This window comes from Uranotaenia lowii, chromosome 2 (assembly GCF_029784155.1).
Source record: "Uranotaenia lowii strain MFRU-FL chromosome 2, ASM2978415v1, whole genome shotgun sequence".
In the NCBI taxonomy this organism is placed as follows: domain Eukaryota; kingdom Metazoa; phylum Arthropoda; class Insecta; order Diptera; family Culicidae; genus Uranotaenia; species Uranotaenia lowii.
Genome location: NC_073692.1, coordinates 174320215 through 174334897, shown reverse-complemented (window position 1 = coordinate 174334897; position 14683 = coordinate 174320215). Strand labels below are relative to the sequence as shown.

At 36.7% G+C, this 14683-nt stretch overlaps 1 protein-coding gene across 1 annotated transcript in view; it reads left to right on the top strand.

Annotated features, from left to right (window-relative positions):
- LOC129742100 (GATA zinc finger domain-containing protein 14-like) overlaps nt 1-10026 on the top strand; it is a 96512-nt gene extending 86486 nt beyond the window's left edge. The window contains exons 4-5 of the mRNA XM_055733946.1: nt 8958-9552; nt 9680-10026. Coding sequence (XP_055589921.1) covers nt 8958-9552; nt 9680-10026 — 942 coding nt within the window. The remainder of the gene's footprint in view (nt 1-8957; nt 9553-9679) is intronic.
- The last annotated feature ends 4657 nt before the right edge of the window (nt 10027-14683 follow it).

The window sequence follows — 14683 nt, the reverse complement described above, 5'->3', positions numbered from 1 at the left end:
TTCATCGACTTCAAAGCCGCATACGACACGATCGACCGTAACGAGCTATGGAAAATCATGGACGAGAACGGCTTTTCCGGGAAGCTGATCAGACTGATCAAGGCGACGATGGATGGAACGCAGTGCTGTGTGCGGATTTCGGGTGAATTGTCGAGTTCATTCGAATCGCGCAGGGGGCTTCGACAAGGTGATGGTCTATCCTGCATGATGTTCAACGTGGCGCTAGAAGGTGTTATTCGACGAGCGGTGGGCGAAATGCGGGGCACGATTTTCAACAGATCCAGTCAACTTATCTGCTTTGCCGATGACATTGATATAGTCGGCAGATCATCTGCGGCGGTGTAGGAGATCTACCGCAAACTGAAACGCGAAGCAGGAAGGATTGGGTTGATGATTAATACGTCCAAGACGAAGTACATGCTGGCCTGCGGATCCGAGACCGACCGAACCCGCTTGTCCAGTAATAACAAGGTCACGATCGACGGCGACGAGCTGGAGATAGTCGAAGACTTTGTCTATCTCGGTTCACTGGTGACCGCAGACAATGACACCAGCCGTGAGATCCGGAGGCGAATTATCAGCGGAAGTCGTGCCTACTATGGACTCCACAAGCAACTGCGGTCGAGAAGACTTAGCCCTCGCACGAAGTGTAACCTGTATATGACGCTCATTAGACCGGTTGTTCTCTACGGGCACGAGACATGGATATTGCTCGAGGAGGACCTGCGTACACTCGGAGTATTCGAGCGACGAGTGTTAAGAACCATCTTTGGCGGCGTACAGGAGAACGGAGTGTGGAGGCGAAGGATGAACCACGAGCTCGCGCGCCTCTACGGCGAACCCAGTATCCAGAAGGTGGTGAAGGCTGGCCGGATACGCTGGGCGGGACATGTTGCGAGAATGCCGGACGACTGTCCTGCAAAACAGGTGTTCGCTACGAATCCGGTAGGAACAAGACGAGCGGGGGCGCAACGAGCGAGGTGGTTAGACCAAGTGGAGCGTGATCTGGCGAACGTGGGGTGCCCGAGAAATTGGAGAACGGTTGCTATGAACCGAGTGAATTTTAGGAATTATGTTCGTCAAGTTATGTCGTGAGACGGAATACTATGTAAATAAAAAAAAAAATAAAATAAAAGAGAAGATGTTTATGAGCTTATGTGTGAAGGAACATATACAATAAGTGCTGATTTTTTCAGTGATAGAAATGAGATGAAGGATATACAGAAAATAAATAAATTTTGAATAAACAAATAAAATTAAAGTTGAATACGGCAAAACTGAAAAAAAAAATGAAATAAAATAAATGTCTATCGCAACGTTTTATATTTTGGCAATACTAGGAAAAACAAAGAATACAAAGTCAGTCATTGATCTATTCTTGTGAGCATCAGACGTGTCTGAGTGAATCTCTGAAATGAGAATCGTAAGATTCATAAAATCACGACAAGAAATAAGAATTGGAAAACTAGAGCTTATTTTTTGTGATCAAAATATTTCGTTCAAAAAAAATTAAAAAAATTTTTTTTGATCAATAGATACTCTCTAATTGTAGGTTATTTCTACGAAATATTGTGGAAGATTTATCGTTCCACATAAATTGTAAAGCATTTTTAGTGAATCAATTTTTTATTTGGTTTTTTTTTGCATTGTTGCAGGAGACTTGATTTTTCAACAAAACATTTAGGGAAGTGAAGCTTGAGACGATACAACACTAAGAAAATTATGATTCATTATATTTTGGAATGTTTTCAAATAAAGATAGTCAAGAAGCTTTGCTCAAGGGTTTTATATCAATTTATTCAATACAATGATAGAAAAATCACTTGATGAAAGTTTTGTACTGTAAGCTTGAAGGGTTTGAAGCTAACGACAAGTATTCGATCTTTTTTTTTTTTTTTTTTTTTTTAAATATGTCTTTATTTGTATCAAATCATCATTACACTTATATTACATTATTGCATTAAACTAGGTGTTCAGCTCAATAATGAACTGTTCATAGCCCTATAAGTAACTAGATTATAAAAATTTATTTATAAGATTTTAATTTGCTGAGCGCAATCAAGTTTTTAATGTAGGAGAACATCCTGTAATAGCAAAAATATTTTATACTTAAAACTAAACACTATCTTAAAATTAAACTAAACATAAAGAGAACGAATCTCTGCGATGGAAGACTGCATCGATTTGCCTCTGAAGTTGGAGATGATTTTGTTGGCCATCTCTTCGATCGATTCAATGCCCGCAATCCGATGAAGATCTTCGGTGCTGTGCCAAGGTGGAAGCCGCAAAATCATTTTCAGAACTTTGTTCTGAATCCTCTGGATGGCTTTCTTCCTCGTCGCGCAGCAGCTAGACCAAATCGGAACTGCATACATGATCGCTGGTCGGAAAACTTGTTTGTAGATGAGCATCTTATTTCGCAGACACAACCGGGATTTCCTGTTGATGAGAGAATAAAGAGATTTAGTGTATTTATTACATTTAGATTGAATATCTTCAATGTGATTTTTAAAAGTAAGATTCCGATCAAGTGTAAGTCCCAAGTACTTAACGTGATCAGACCATTCTAATGAAACCCCATTAAAAGTTATGGAATGATTTTCATTAGGTTTTAAAAAATTTGCTCTTGGCTTATGGGGAAATAAAATAAGTTGAGTTTTGGAAGCGTTAGGAGAAATTTTCCACATTTTCAAGTAATTCAAAAAGGAATTTAAATTTTGTTGCAATCTACTGCGTACCACCCGTAAATTTCGACCTTTGGCTGAAAGCAAAGTGTCATCAGCAAATAATCTTCTACCTTTTCCTTCTGGTACATCAGGAAGATCAGAAGTAAAAATATTATATAAGATTGGCCCAAGTATACTACCCTGAGGGACACCAGCTCTAATGAGTGTCCTTTCAGAGCATGAATTTTGATAGCTTACTTGTAAGGTTCGGCTAGTCAAATAATTTTGAATAATTTTGGTGAGATATACAGGAAAATCAAATCGAGCTAATTTAGCTACTAAACCTTTGTGCCAAACACTGTCAAAAGCTTTTTCAATATCAAGAAGAGCAACACCAGTTGAATAACCTTCAGATTTGCTAGCGTTAATCATATTAGTTACACTCAAAAGTTGATGTGTAGTAGAATGTCCATGACGAAAACCAAATTGTTCATCAGGGAAAATAGAATTCTGATTAATGTGAATCATCATTCTATTCAAAATAACTCTCTCAAATAGTTTACTTAAAGAAGGAAGCAAACTAATTGGTCGATAACTTGAAGGCTCTGAAGCACTTTTTCCAGGTTTCAAAATTGGAGTTATTTTGGCATTTTTCCATTTATTGGGAAAATAAGCCAAATGAAAACATTTGTTGAAGATTTTAACTAAAAAATTTAAAGTGCTTTCAGGCAACTTTTTAATAAGAATATAGAAAATCCCATCTTCCCCCGGAGCTTTCATGTTTTTAAATTTTTTGAAAATCAATTTAAGTTCATCAATATTTGTCTCACAAGAACTTTCAAACACATTTTGCTTGGAAAGAATATCATCAAATTCTAGGGAAATTTGAGCATCAATTGGACTTACAACGTTTAAATTAAAATCATGAGCAGACTCAAATTGTTGGGCTAATTTTTGAGCCTTTTCTGAATTAGTTAAAAGAAGTTTATCCCCATCTTTCAAAGTAGGAATTGGCTTCTGGGGCTTTTTCAAAATTTTAGTTAATTTCCAAAATGGCTTTGAGTAGGGTTTTATATCCTCTACTGCTTTAGCAAAATTTTCATTACGAATGAAATTTAAACGACGTTTGATCTCTTTTTGAAGGTCGCAATAAATTAATTTCAAATAAGGATCCCTAGTACGTTGATATTGGCGTCGACGAATGTTTTTCAGTCGTATCAAAAACTGAAGATCATCATCAATTAAAGGTTGATTAAATTTATGTTTAACTTTAGGTATTGAAGCGGCTTTAGCATTGACTATTGAAGTTGTCAAATTTTCTACAGCCAAATCAATATCTTCTATTGAATTCAGTGGAACGTTGACATCTAAAGTACGTTCAATAAAATTCATATATCGCTCCCAGTTAGCCTTTTGAAAATTAAAAGTTGATTTTAAAGGGTTTTCAATGGGACTTTGAGATAAAGAAAATGTTACTGGAAGGTGGTCTGAATCGAGGTCCGCATGAGTAACTAATTGACTACAATGCTCGCCTAAATCCGTTAGAACCAAATCAATTGTGGAGGGATTTCTAATTGAAGAAAAACAAGTATGCCCATTAGGATATTCAACAGTATAATAACCTGCAGAGCAGTCATTAAACAAAATATTCCCATTTGAATTTGATGAAATATTATTCCAAGATCGGTGTTTTGCATTAAAGTCACCAATAATAAAAAATTTAGATTTATTTCTAGTGAGTTTTTGTAAATCTCCCTTCAAAAAATTTTTCTGTTCACCGCTACATTGGAAAGGCAAATATGCGGCAACAATTATAATTTTCCCCATAGAAGTTTCTAATTCAATTCCAATTGTTTCTAAGACTTTTGTATTGAAAGAAGGAAGAAGTCTAAATTTGAGACGACTATTGATGACAATAGCTACACCCCCACCTTGTCGATCAAGTCGATCATTTCGTAAAATTTTAAAGAAAGCATTGCTTTTCAAGTTATTGTCTGGCTTTAAAAAAGTTTCAGTGATGGCAGCAATATGTATGTTTTGAGTTTTCAAAAATAAAAAGAATTCATCTTGGTTAGCCAGCAAAGATCTAGCATTCCAATTCATAATATTTAAACATCTATTTGGATCCATGAGGGAATCGTAAAGTCATAATAATTTTGTTAGCATAATTAAAAGAAGTTTGGAAAGCTTCAAACATTGAATTTGCTTTCAACATAAGTTGCATCATTTCCATTAAATTTTGATGCAAAAATTTTAATTTTTCCTCAGTAATCTCACCCAAATCAACAAAATTGTTAGGATCAGAAAATGAAGGAGAAGAACAAGTATTTGAATTTCGGGGATTTTCCCAAGCCTTCGCATGAACGTTGAGACTTGGTTTTTTCCCATTTTTATTAGTTAAACCTGAAGAGGGAAACCCATTTTCAACCACCTCTGAGAACGATAAACAACGAGTCTGGGGCGCAGATTCAGCCCAGGTAACATTAAAATCACTTCGGGTATTACCCAGCCGTGATTCCAATGTAGGCCGAGGCTGACTGCGAACAGGCAGGTTGTTTGCCGGTCTGACGTGTGTAGACGAAAAAGAGGAAGGAGGAGAAGAAACTTTTCTGGAAACTTTGGGGTTTTTCCTAGAAGCAACAATTTTTGCCCTGATGGGACAATCTAGCGAATTCGAGGAGTGATTACCTGCGCAATTCGCACACTTAAAAAATTCTGTTTTTGGCTTATCACCACCAAAAAGGCATTTAGATTTTTCATGATCGAATGAGCCGCAAAACATGCATCTGGCATTCATTCTACAATTTTTAGTGCCATGACAAAAAGCTTGACAACGACGACATTGCGTAATGTTTTGTAAAAAATTGGTAGAAGATTTACGAAAAGGTTCGAATTTGACTCGACAATGAAACATAAGACGAGCCTTTTCAAGAATTTGCAAATTATTAACCTGATCCTTTTTAAAATGGATCAAATAAAGTTCAGGAGCAAAACCAACACTACTGGTATTATTCGTGTTGGTTCTTTTCCTCATTTGAATTACTTGAATTGGAGAAAAACCTAACAAAGAATTTAATTCAGCTGTGATCTCATCCGGTGTCTGATCGCCAGTGAGACCACGAAGTACAACTTTAAAAGGACGATCACTTCTAGCGTCGTACGTAAAAAATTGGTGTTTTTTATTATTCAAATAATTTAAAACCTTTTGAAAATCATTAAAAGATTCCGCCAATATACGAGCAGTTCCCCTTCGACCGATCTGAAAAGAAATCTTCACATCCTTGACGGAAGTGACGATTTCTTTTCGAAAGGCATTGAAGTCAGGAATCGTGACCGTTATTGGTGGAATCCTTTCGTTTTTAAGAGTATAAGAAGAAGAAGGTTTCTTAGTACTCTTATCAGAATTAAATATGAATATTTCCTCATCACCGATGTTATGAAGGACATCGAATGAATTGGAAATTTCAACTTTTTTGGCAGATGGCCCTGGATTAGGTTCAGCAATCCGTTTTCTTCCGGCCCTTGAGCCGGCCGAAGACTTCCCCATGCTGGAAAGAAAAGAGAAAATATGAATAAAAGAAAATGAAAATAATTTTAGCACTGAAAAGTGCTGATTGAAATACAGGTAAGGAAAAAATAAATAATGTAAAATGTTCCTGCAGGTACACAGCAACGATACGATGCTCCGGCGTACGTGTTGACGGCTCAACGGTACAGATGGAAGTGAAGTATTCGATCTTGATCCTTTTGTTTGTTTGTTCTTCTTTTGTAATTTTCAGTGTATGTTCCAATTTTACTCATACAGGTGTATTGGTTAAATTTTAAGTATTTTCACGCTTCTGATTGTTTTTTCTTGGTTAAACTTTGGGAAATGGAAGCACGTTTTCAGGGGGATTTATTTTTGAGGAACTATTAGCAGGTGGGATATCCTCAGTCTGCGGTTAAGTTTCAATTTTAATCGAATAAATCGAATAACTGCTTTTTAATGGCTCGTGACTGTAAAGAAGAATGGGGATGATCCCCTTTTCTTATTTTCATCATATCTTCTTAGGAAAATTTAGCAACTCGCCGTCTTTTGCTCCAAAAGTTAGAACTATACATGAACTCGTAGATGAACTACATTCATTTACGTGAGACTAATTGTAATATTTTTTTAGGTTACAGGAGACTTGATCCTTTACTAAAGGAGACTTGATCCTTTCTTCAAGGTTCCCTGACTCTAGGAAAAAATCTAGACTGTTGTTGCCATATTAGTTCTCATATCACAGTTTGTGATATGAGATACAGAGAGAATTCTAATAGTTTGTCTACTACCCTAGATTCATTACATACTTTAAGGCGCAATTTCCTTGTTTTTAGATAAATACAGTATTTTTTGTCAGATTACTAGATAAATATTAGTCATTTAGTTATAACATATTTTGTAAAACTTCTCCTTAAAAAAATGGGGAATTCTTATTGCTTTGAAAATATGGCATTATGAAGGTCATATTGACTCTAACGATTGATATATTTGATTAAATATTTTTATTTTTATTTTTTTATGTAAGAAACATTTTAAAGTGATGAAAAGATCTTCGAATCACATTTTGTTAAATTTTTCAAACAAAGTTCAATAACTCGAAAAAAAAAATATTGTTCAGATAACAGTATTGTTGTTTTGTTCTGTTTGGAACATTTTTCTAGAACATTTGAAGTTTTTAAAACATTCCTGTTTCGAGATATAGCGAAGGAATCACGTATCCCCAAGGATCGAGTATGCTCATTCTCCTCTACAGATTGAATTTCCATGTCTTAGGTCTTCCTAAAGCTTTAAAAACAAACACACACACATACAGGATCTCAGAGAAACTTGATGTTTTCCTCGAAGAGATTCAATTTTTTTACTTAATTTCTTAGCGTACAACTTTCGCGGATTTGATGACTAGCATCTTATAAATGCTAAAACCACCAACCCACAGAAAGTGTACTATGTATGCCGTGACCGAGATTCGATCTCATGACCGCTGGCTTAGAAGACATGAACGCTACCCTCTAGGACGGGGTCGGTGGCAGCTTAGAATATCATCGTCAGTAAAAATATACGAACTGAAGGGATAAATTGTTGTTGTTCAGAATCAACTAAGTATGTTCCTAGTAGTAAATACTAGGATAAAAACTGCCTTAAAACTTTGTGCCACCTCAAAGATAGTCACAGCTTTCCCAGGGTGCAGGGACATCCACTTATAACAAGCTCGATTATAGAATGCCTTTCTGGACCAAAGATCGGTCTGTCCAATTTTTTTTCTTTTTCTTGGATTTTAACTCTCTCGAGTTGAAATTGGACGTTCTGTCCAAAGCCTCGCTAAGCATTTCATGAAAAGTAATCATAAATACCTCGCTAGGCACCCAGTAGTGATGTCAATTGAATTTATCGTTTGTCAATTCCAAAAGACATGCCCTCATTAAACACCTCATAAATTTTTTGTGTAATAAGATAAGAAGTTACAAACTTCGACAAAACTGTTCAGCGGAAAATTTACCTCAGATAATTTATAAATTGACACACAAACTACTAGCAGACTCGGTTCCACAGAAAAAAAAAACAAAAATGATGTTGTTTTTAAAGTACAAAATATTCAATTTTCCCATACAAACATCAAAGTTAAAATTTATTCATGTTAACGTTACTTAAAAATTCTACAAAAAAATCATGGATAAGTTTTGAACCAAAATGAAGCTTTTAAAGCCCCAAGTTTGAGAATTTCGACAATGACCCCAAATCGACACAGTCTATTCTTCATACCAAAGAATGATAATTTAAAACTTTCCCGATTTCATGGGAGTGCATTTGAAAAATTTATTGAACGAATGGCTCTCAAGATAAACTTAAGGAGCTTTATACGCTAAAAAAAACTGACTAAAAAGGATAAATGTTTTGGAAAAAATGACTCAAGATTGTCAGAAATTCGATGGGTTGTTACTATTTAGGTTTAATTTATCATTTCTTGGTGTTCATGAAATTTCGCATTAAATTCATGGTTCTACATTGGAAAAATATGAAATCTAGCCATTTAAAAACTAACCAGGTTTATTAACATAATAAAAACAAATGTAGTTAAAAAAAACATTAACTAGAACGTTGAAAGGCGATGCGATCTATCTATTTTTATATAAAAAACTGGTTACAATGGAATGTACTTTGATGTTATCAAATCTTCAAATAAAAATGGATTTTGTTCAAAACAATGATCACCTTGTATCGTTGTTGGGCAACGAAGTAATAATGTCAAATGTTTTCTTCAATTCCAGAGCAACAGTTATCAAGCCACTCCATCTCAACTGATGTCTGACAATGCATACGGCTTGCTTGAATCAACCGGTGACAGTAACGTGGATTCCCCAACGGAAGGAACCCGACTCTCGCTTCCCCTGGACATCCATTCGGACCGTTATCGTTACGAGCTGGCCAGCGAAAATCATTTGTCCAATGAGCCAGAAACTGGTAGCGGTCAATTGACTGCTCCGGTGTTACAATCTAGGCTTCTGGACCATCAACAGCATCACAATTATAATGACCATCACCATCAGCCGGCAGCCGTTCCAATCAATGACCATGACCAAGACACATCAAATGACATCCCACCGGTCACTCCTGGCCCAGTTTCCTTTTCATTGGGGCAGAAAAGCCATCATCAGCTTCACCATCAACAACTGCATGGAAATGAAATCGTGATTGAGGATGACTCTTCCGGTCAGGAACATCAGCATCAGCAACAACAGGAGTCGATTCCTCCCACAGAACGTGTTAATCCGGTGGCCAAAGTTGATGAGCCTGCTAAATCTGATCAGGAAGCGTTTGGTGGTGACACCGTTATTGCCAATGGACACGGTTCATCTAGCTCAGGTGAGTCCTGTTGAGTGTATGGTTTTATTTGAAACGTGCTCTGTGTTTAGCTCACAGATTCACGTTAAAGCAACCAGTAGTAAAAATTGCTTTTTGAGATTTTTAAAATATTTTAAATTTTTTACAGGATTCTATGATAACAATTCAAACTCCAATAGCCTGAATCAACAAACGCACCATCACCAACAGCATCAGCATCGGTCAGATCCACAACATCAAGGTGTTATAAATAATGAAACTACAGAAGATGAAACTACTACCATTCCGAGTCAATCGTTCTCTAGTACAGAATCACCGGATCTTTTGCCACCGTTTGCAACCACTGAAAAGACCGTTGAAGATGCGGATCAGTTGCCAACTGGGAACGTTACCATACGGAATGGATTTGGTCCTTGGAGTAACTGGACTGCCTGTTCTCGATCCTGTGGGGGTGGAGTCAAATCGCAGAACCGCAAGTGCTGGCGACGAGAGTAAGTGAATTGAACATATTATGCTCATCTCCATAAATTAGGTCAATTCAAACCTGTTCTACTAACCAATCATTTGGTTTTACATGCCTCATCAACGCCGAAGTCTCGGTCATTGTAGGAGTTATTCCCGAGCTTATGCTCCTTCGTTCATAACACAGTAGTTTGCATCCTTAGCCTTCATCCGCATTAGATTTCGTTACCCTAACTAATCAGCACTAGGAGTTTCAATTTGACACTACAAGCTCAAATCGTTATAACTTTTGGCGTGTTCAACCGATCTAAACAAAACTTATATCAATAGAAACTTTCTAATGTCAGTAAAATATGTTTAAAACATTATATATACCTTAAGCGGATTTGGAGTCACACCGGTTGTTTCGACAAAGGATAAGTTGTTTTCATAAGCCTAGAAACACCAACATTTACAAATGAATCAAAAGACGTCAAAATCACCCGTCGATTCCATTTAACCAGAAGTCCCTAAAAATTTTAGCTTTCTAACTATATGTTCCCAACCAAGTAATTTAATCATCATCAAACACTGCCTACGAACTTCTAACAAGACTAAATATATTACACTTTCAAAAGGTGAAGTGAATTTATTCAGTGAGTGTCAAAGCTTCTCAAAAACCCACAAAATTAATTGACATCTTCCTTCCGTCGCCAGTAAAGCGCGTTTGTTCACATTTTTTTTTAGCTAACACCACCCAGAGTAAAAACTCCCAACGGAACTTTTCCACCCTCAGCGCTGTGGTTTCACTTTCATTTTCACTAATTACACACACATACAGACTCACAAACAATGCCGGGAAACCACAAACAACAACGGATAAAAACACCAACGGCAGCAAACATGCATAGAACCCGCACGTGACACACATACAGCATTGTCACACATACCAGCAGACAAACACAGATATACACAAACACGCACACATGTTTGCTCCGGCATCACTAATTAAAAATCTGGCGAACATAAAAATCTACTCACGCTGGAGATTACTATTTTTTCTCGTCTTCTAAGCAAACATAAAAATATTAATTGTACGATACCGAGGAGGACGTGCAGCCAGTTTTTCTCATCCGAAATACTCCAGCAGAAGAGTACATTTTTGCTTTCCGTTCCCCATTTTTTTTGGTCCCTTCGTCTTTTTTGTTGCAAAGGGAGAACGGATTGGGGAAAGCTTTGTTTATCGTGGCACAAGAGTGCGGGAACCATGTGGAAAAATTGAAAACTTCGGCTAATGGTGCCCAACATTGGCACGGAACCTTCCCCTCATTTTCCCGCTTTTCAGCGAAAAGGATAGAAACGGATCGTAAATTATTTGCTGACGTGTGTGAATTTTTAGGGAGAAAGAGTACATACAGAAGGGAAGAAAATTACTAAAGGGTTCATGTTTAGTAGCTCCAAGGCTAGGGAATCGGTTTCCAGACGATTGAGTTCAGTTTTTCCTCCGTTGATCCATACAGCTGAGCCTTCAGCTTCGGAAAATTAGACTTAAAAGTTTTGCAGGAAGCTCCACAACAGTTTGCATTAGAGAGAAGCTCATGAGTTATCTGTGGCTCCATTTGGATTGCAATTTCCTGGTTTGAGTGAAGAAGGAAAGTCAAATTCATACTCAATATTCAAACAAGAATTCGACTGTTTTTTCTAATGTGAATATTGAAATAGGGAAGAAAAGGGCGAATTCACTTTTCTAAGGAAATACGTATTTTCTCAAATAAATTTCCACAAGGAACAGTTTTGTAGTTTCAGTAGTATTAATTTTTCAGAAGAAAAGTAATCTCCTTATCATCTTTACAAAAATATTTAAAATGAACCAACTAGGTTCTCAAGTGACGAAAATGCTATAATTTTTGAGCACCGAAAAATAAGCTCTTATGATCGTTAAATCATCTTAATCTATAAGATACGCACTGCAACATGATATACACATTGTTCCTCATTTTTTGGTTTTTCACTATAATCAATTTTAAAACGCGTTTTTATTTATACTTCTGGACTCGGGGCGAACAGAGCACCATTGATCGGGGCACAATGAGCGTTTTCTGCCAGCTAATTCAACTCGATGAAGTCAACTGAATTATAGAGCTACAGCTTGACTAGTTTACATCTGACGCTTTAGCCTATTGGTTAGGTGTCGGAGAGGTCGGTGTCGAACTTGAGTTCGATTCCTGGTCGAGGTTATTTCTTTCTTATAATATGTACCATACATGATTGATTATTTTAATTGTTGCATTGAACAGCTAGTAAATTTTAAAAAATTTCATAGATTAAAAGAGCGGCATTATTGTCTTCGCGGCAAAATTAAGTATATCGTTTCCTGAATTACATTATTAAAATAATCTTAAAAGTTATAAAAAAGCTGTTTTCTATTTTGAATTATTTACGTTTCGTTAACTGAGGAAACATTGATCACTTTATTAATTCATTTTCGAATATTTTGGAAGGGGTTTAGCCTTAGCTTTAATGATCCCGCGCCGATCCTCCGGTGCATAGGGCCGTGGTAAAAGACCTCCACTGTTGTCGATCCGGAGCCAGCGTCTTCACCTGGTCCCAGTCAAGATTCTCGTCGACAGTTCGCATTCAGCGACTAGGCTTCGCCGCCACAAGTTTCTGGGTCTGCCTCTTCTTCGATGACCTTCTGGATTCCAATCTAGCGCCTCTCTGCAAATCTCGTTTTCATCTTTCCGCAGCGTGTGCCCAAACCATCTCCACTTACGTTCCCGAATCTCGATTTCTAGCGGCCTTTGATGACACCGGCGATGTAGTTCCTCATTCGAGATCCAGTTACCAGGCCACCAAGCACGGATGATATTCCGCAGGCAGCGGTTTACAAATACTTGCAGTTTTCGCGTCGTTACCGCATATGTGCACCAAGTTTCGCACCCGTACAGCAATACGGATTTGACGTTCGAGTTGAAGATTCGGATTTTCGTTCGTGGAGAGATCTGGCGTGACCGCCAGATGTTTCGGAGACTCGCAAATGCGAAACGGGCCTTTCTGATCCGGGTTTCGATGTCTTTTCTGCTACCACCATCAGGCTACCAAGATACTGGAAGCACTCCCCTTTCTCAACTTGTTGCCCAGCTACCATGAAACTGGAGGGATTTTCTGTGTTGATCTCCATCGACTTGGTCTTTCCGACATTGACTTTGAGACCTGCTGCCTTGGAACTTTCGGTGAGGTCGTCAAGTTTGCTCTGCATATCCGGTTGTGTTTGGGCGAGCAAAACAATATCGTCAGCCAAGTCAAGGTCGTTCAGTTGCTCTATTGTTGAAGGATTCCACGGCAATCCTCGGTTCAGTGCACAGTCAATTGATCCAGTCAGAATCTCGTCCATTACGATTAGAAAAAGTAGCGGTGATAAGATAAGATTTTTTTGGAAGGGGTTGCTTTTTTGTAACACATAAAAGTGTTAAAATAGGTACTTACTGAAGTAAAGAGTATAAGTCATGAATCATTGAAAGCAGAGTATTCAAACGGCATTAGTGGCTATAACGAAATGTTTGTTACAAAACCAGATTTCATGATTCGGGTTAACTATTATCACTATGGTTTTATCGTATCTCAACATCTTCAAAATTATTGTTTTGATGCCAATTAGCACAGAAGGCTTAAAACATCAATAACAGTGATTTTTTGTTTGGACTTTATTGAATTTTTCAACGTTTTCTTTCAAAAAAAAAACTCAAAAGATGGACAAAGTGCTGCATACATTTAGGGACATACATTATAAATATTTCTCAATATTTTTAAGTCTCACAAACAAATGAAACAATACCTTCATGCAATTCCTTAGATCTTCCCACTGTTCCTATGTTCTTTTTTTATATTCACATTCAACCATTTGATAGGATTTTAGCCATTTGTTTTATGCAGGTTTTCTCATAGAAAATGTCCGTTTTTTATATACAAAAATTATCATAGAATGACCATAAAAATAACTCTTAAACTATACATATACAAAGGAGAAAAGTTAAACTTTCATTTAAAGCATGCTGTTTGCTGCTTAATGCTTTTATTTCATCAGCAGAGGTGTTTGTTTGTGAGTCTTGGAAAAACAGATATTTTAAAACTTTAGGATTACATTTAAGTAATATGAAAAATCTCCAACTACAAACCAAATTTAGCCTCTTTGAAAATCAATTTATAGGCATTCAGACGTAGAAAACAGTTTTCAGATAGTTTTACTTCAGACTTAGCTAATCATGATTATCTTCAAAAATTTCATGATGATCAAGGTAACCCCGGTGATCAAAGTTTCCCCAGTTTACGGTACATATAAATGTATGAATAATTTTAATAAGACGAAAAAAATAAGTTGGATGAGGTATCTTATGTATAACAAACATTTTATATCCTTGTTGAAAGTGATAAAATCTGACATTTTCTTAATGGTAACGAAGCATGTACCTAAATGTTTCAGAAACATGGGGATAAATCAGATTGAATTTTTATATTTTATAAATTTGGACTTCTAAAATCATGGTTCAGGCAGCTTATGTCATTTTTATATATCTATGCCATTTTTCATTTTTATGAATGAATAGTCTGCAGAATTTTCCGCATAAGAAAAATACTGAAATATAATTTTACCTCAGAATAAACATTTTTGGGCATCTGCTGGGAATATTTGGCAACTGATGAAAATTAAAAC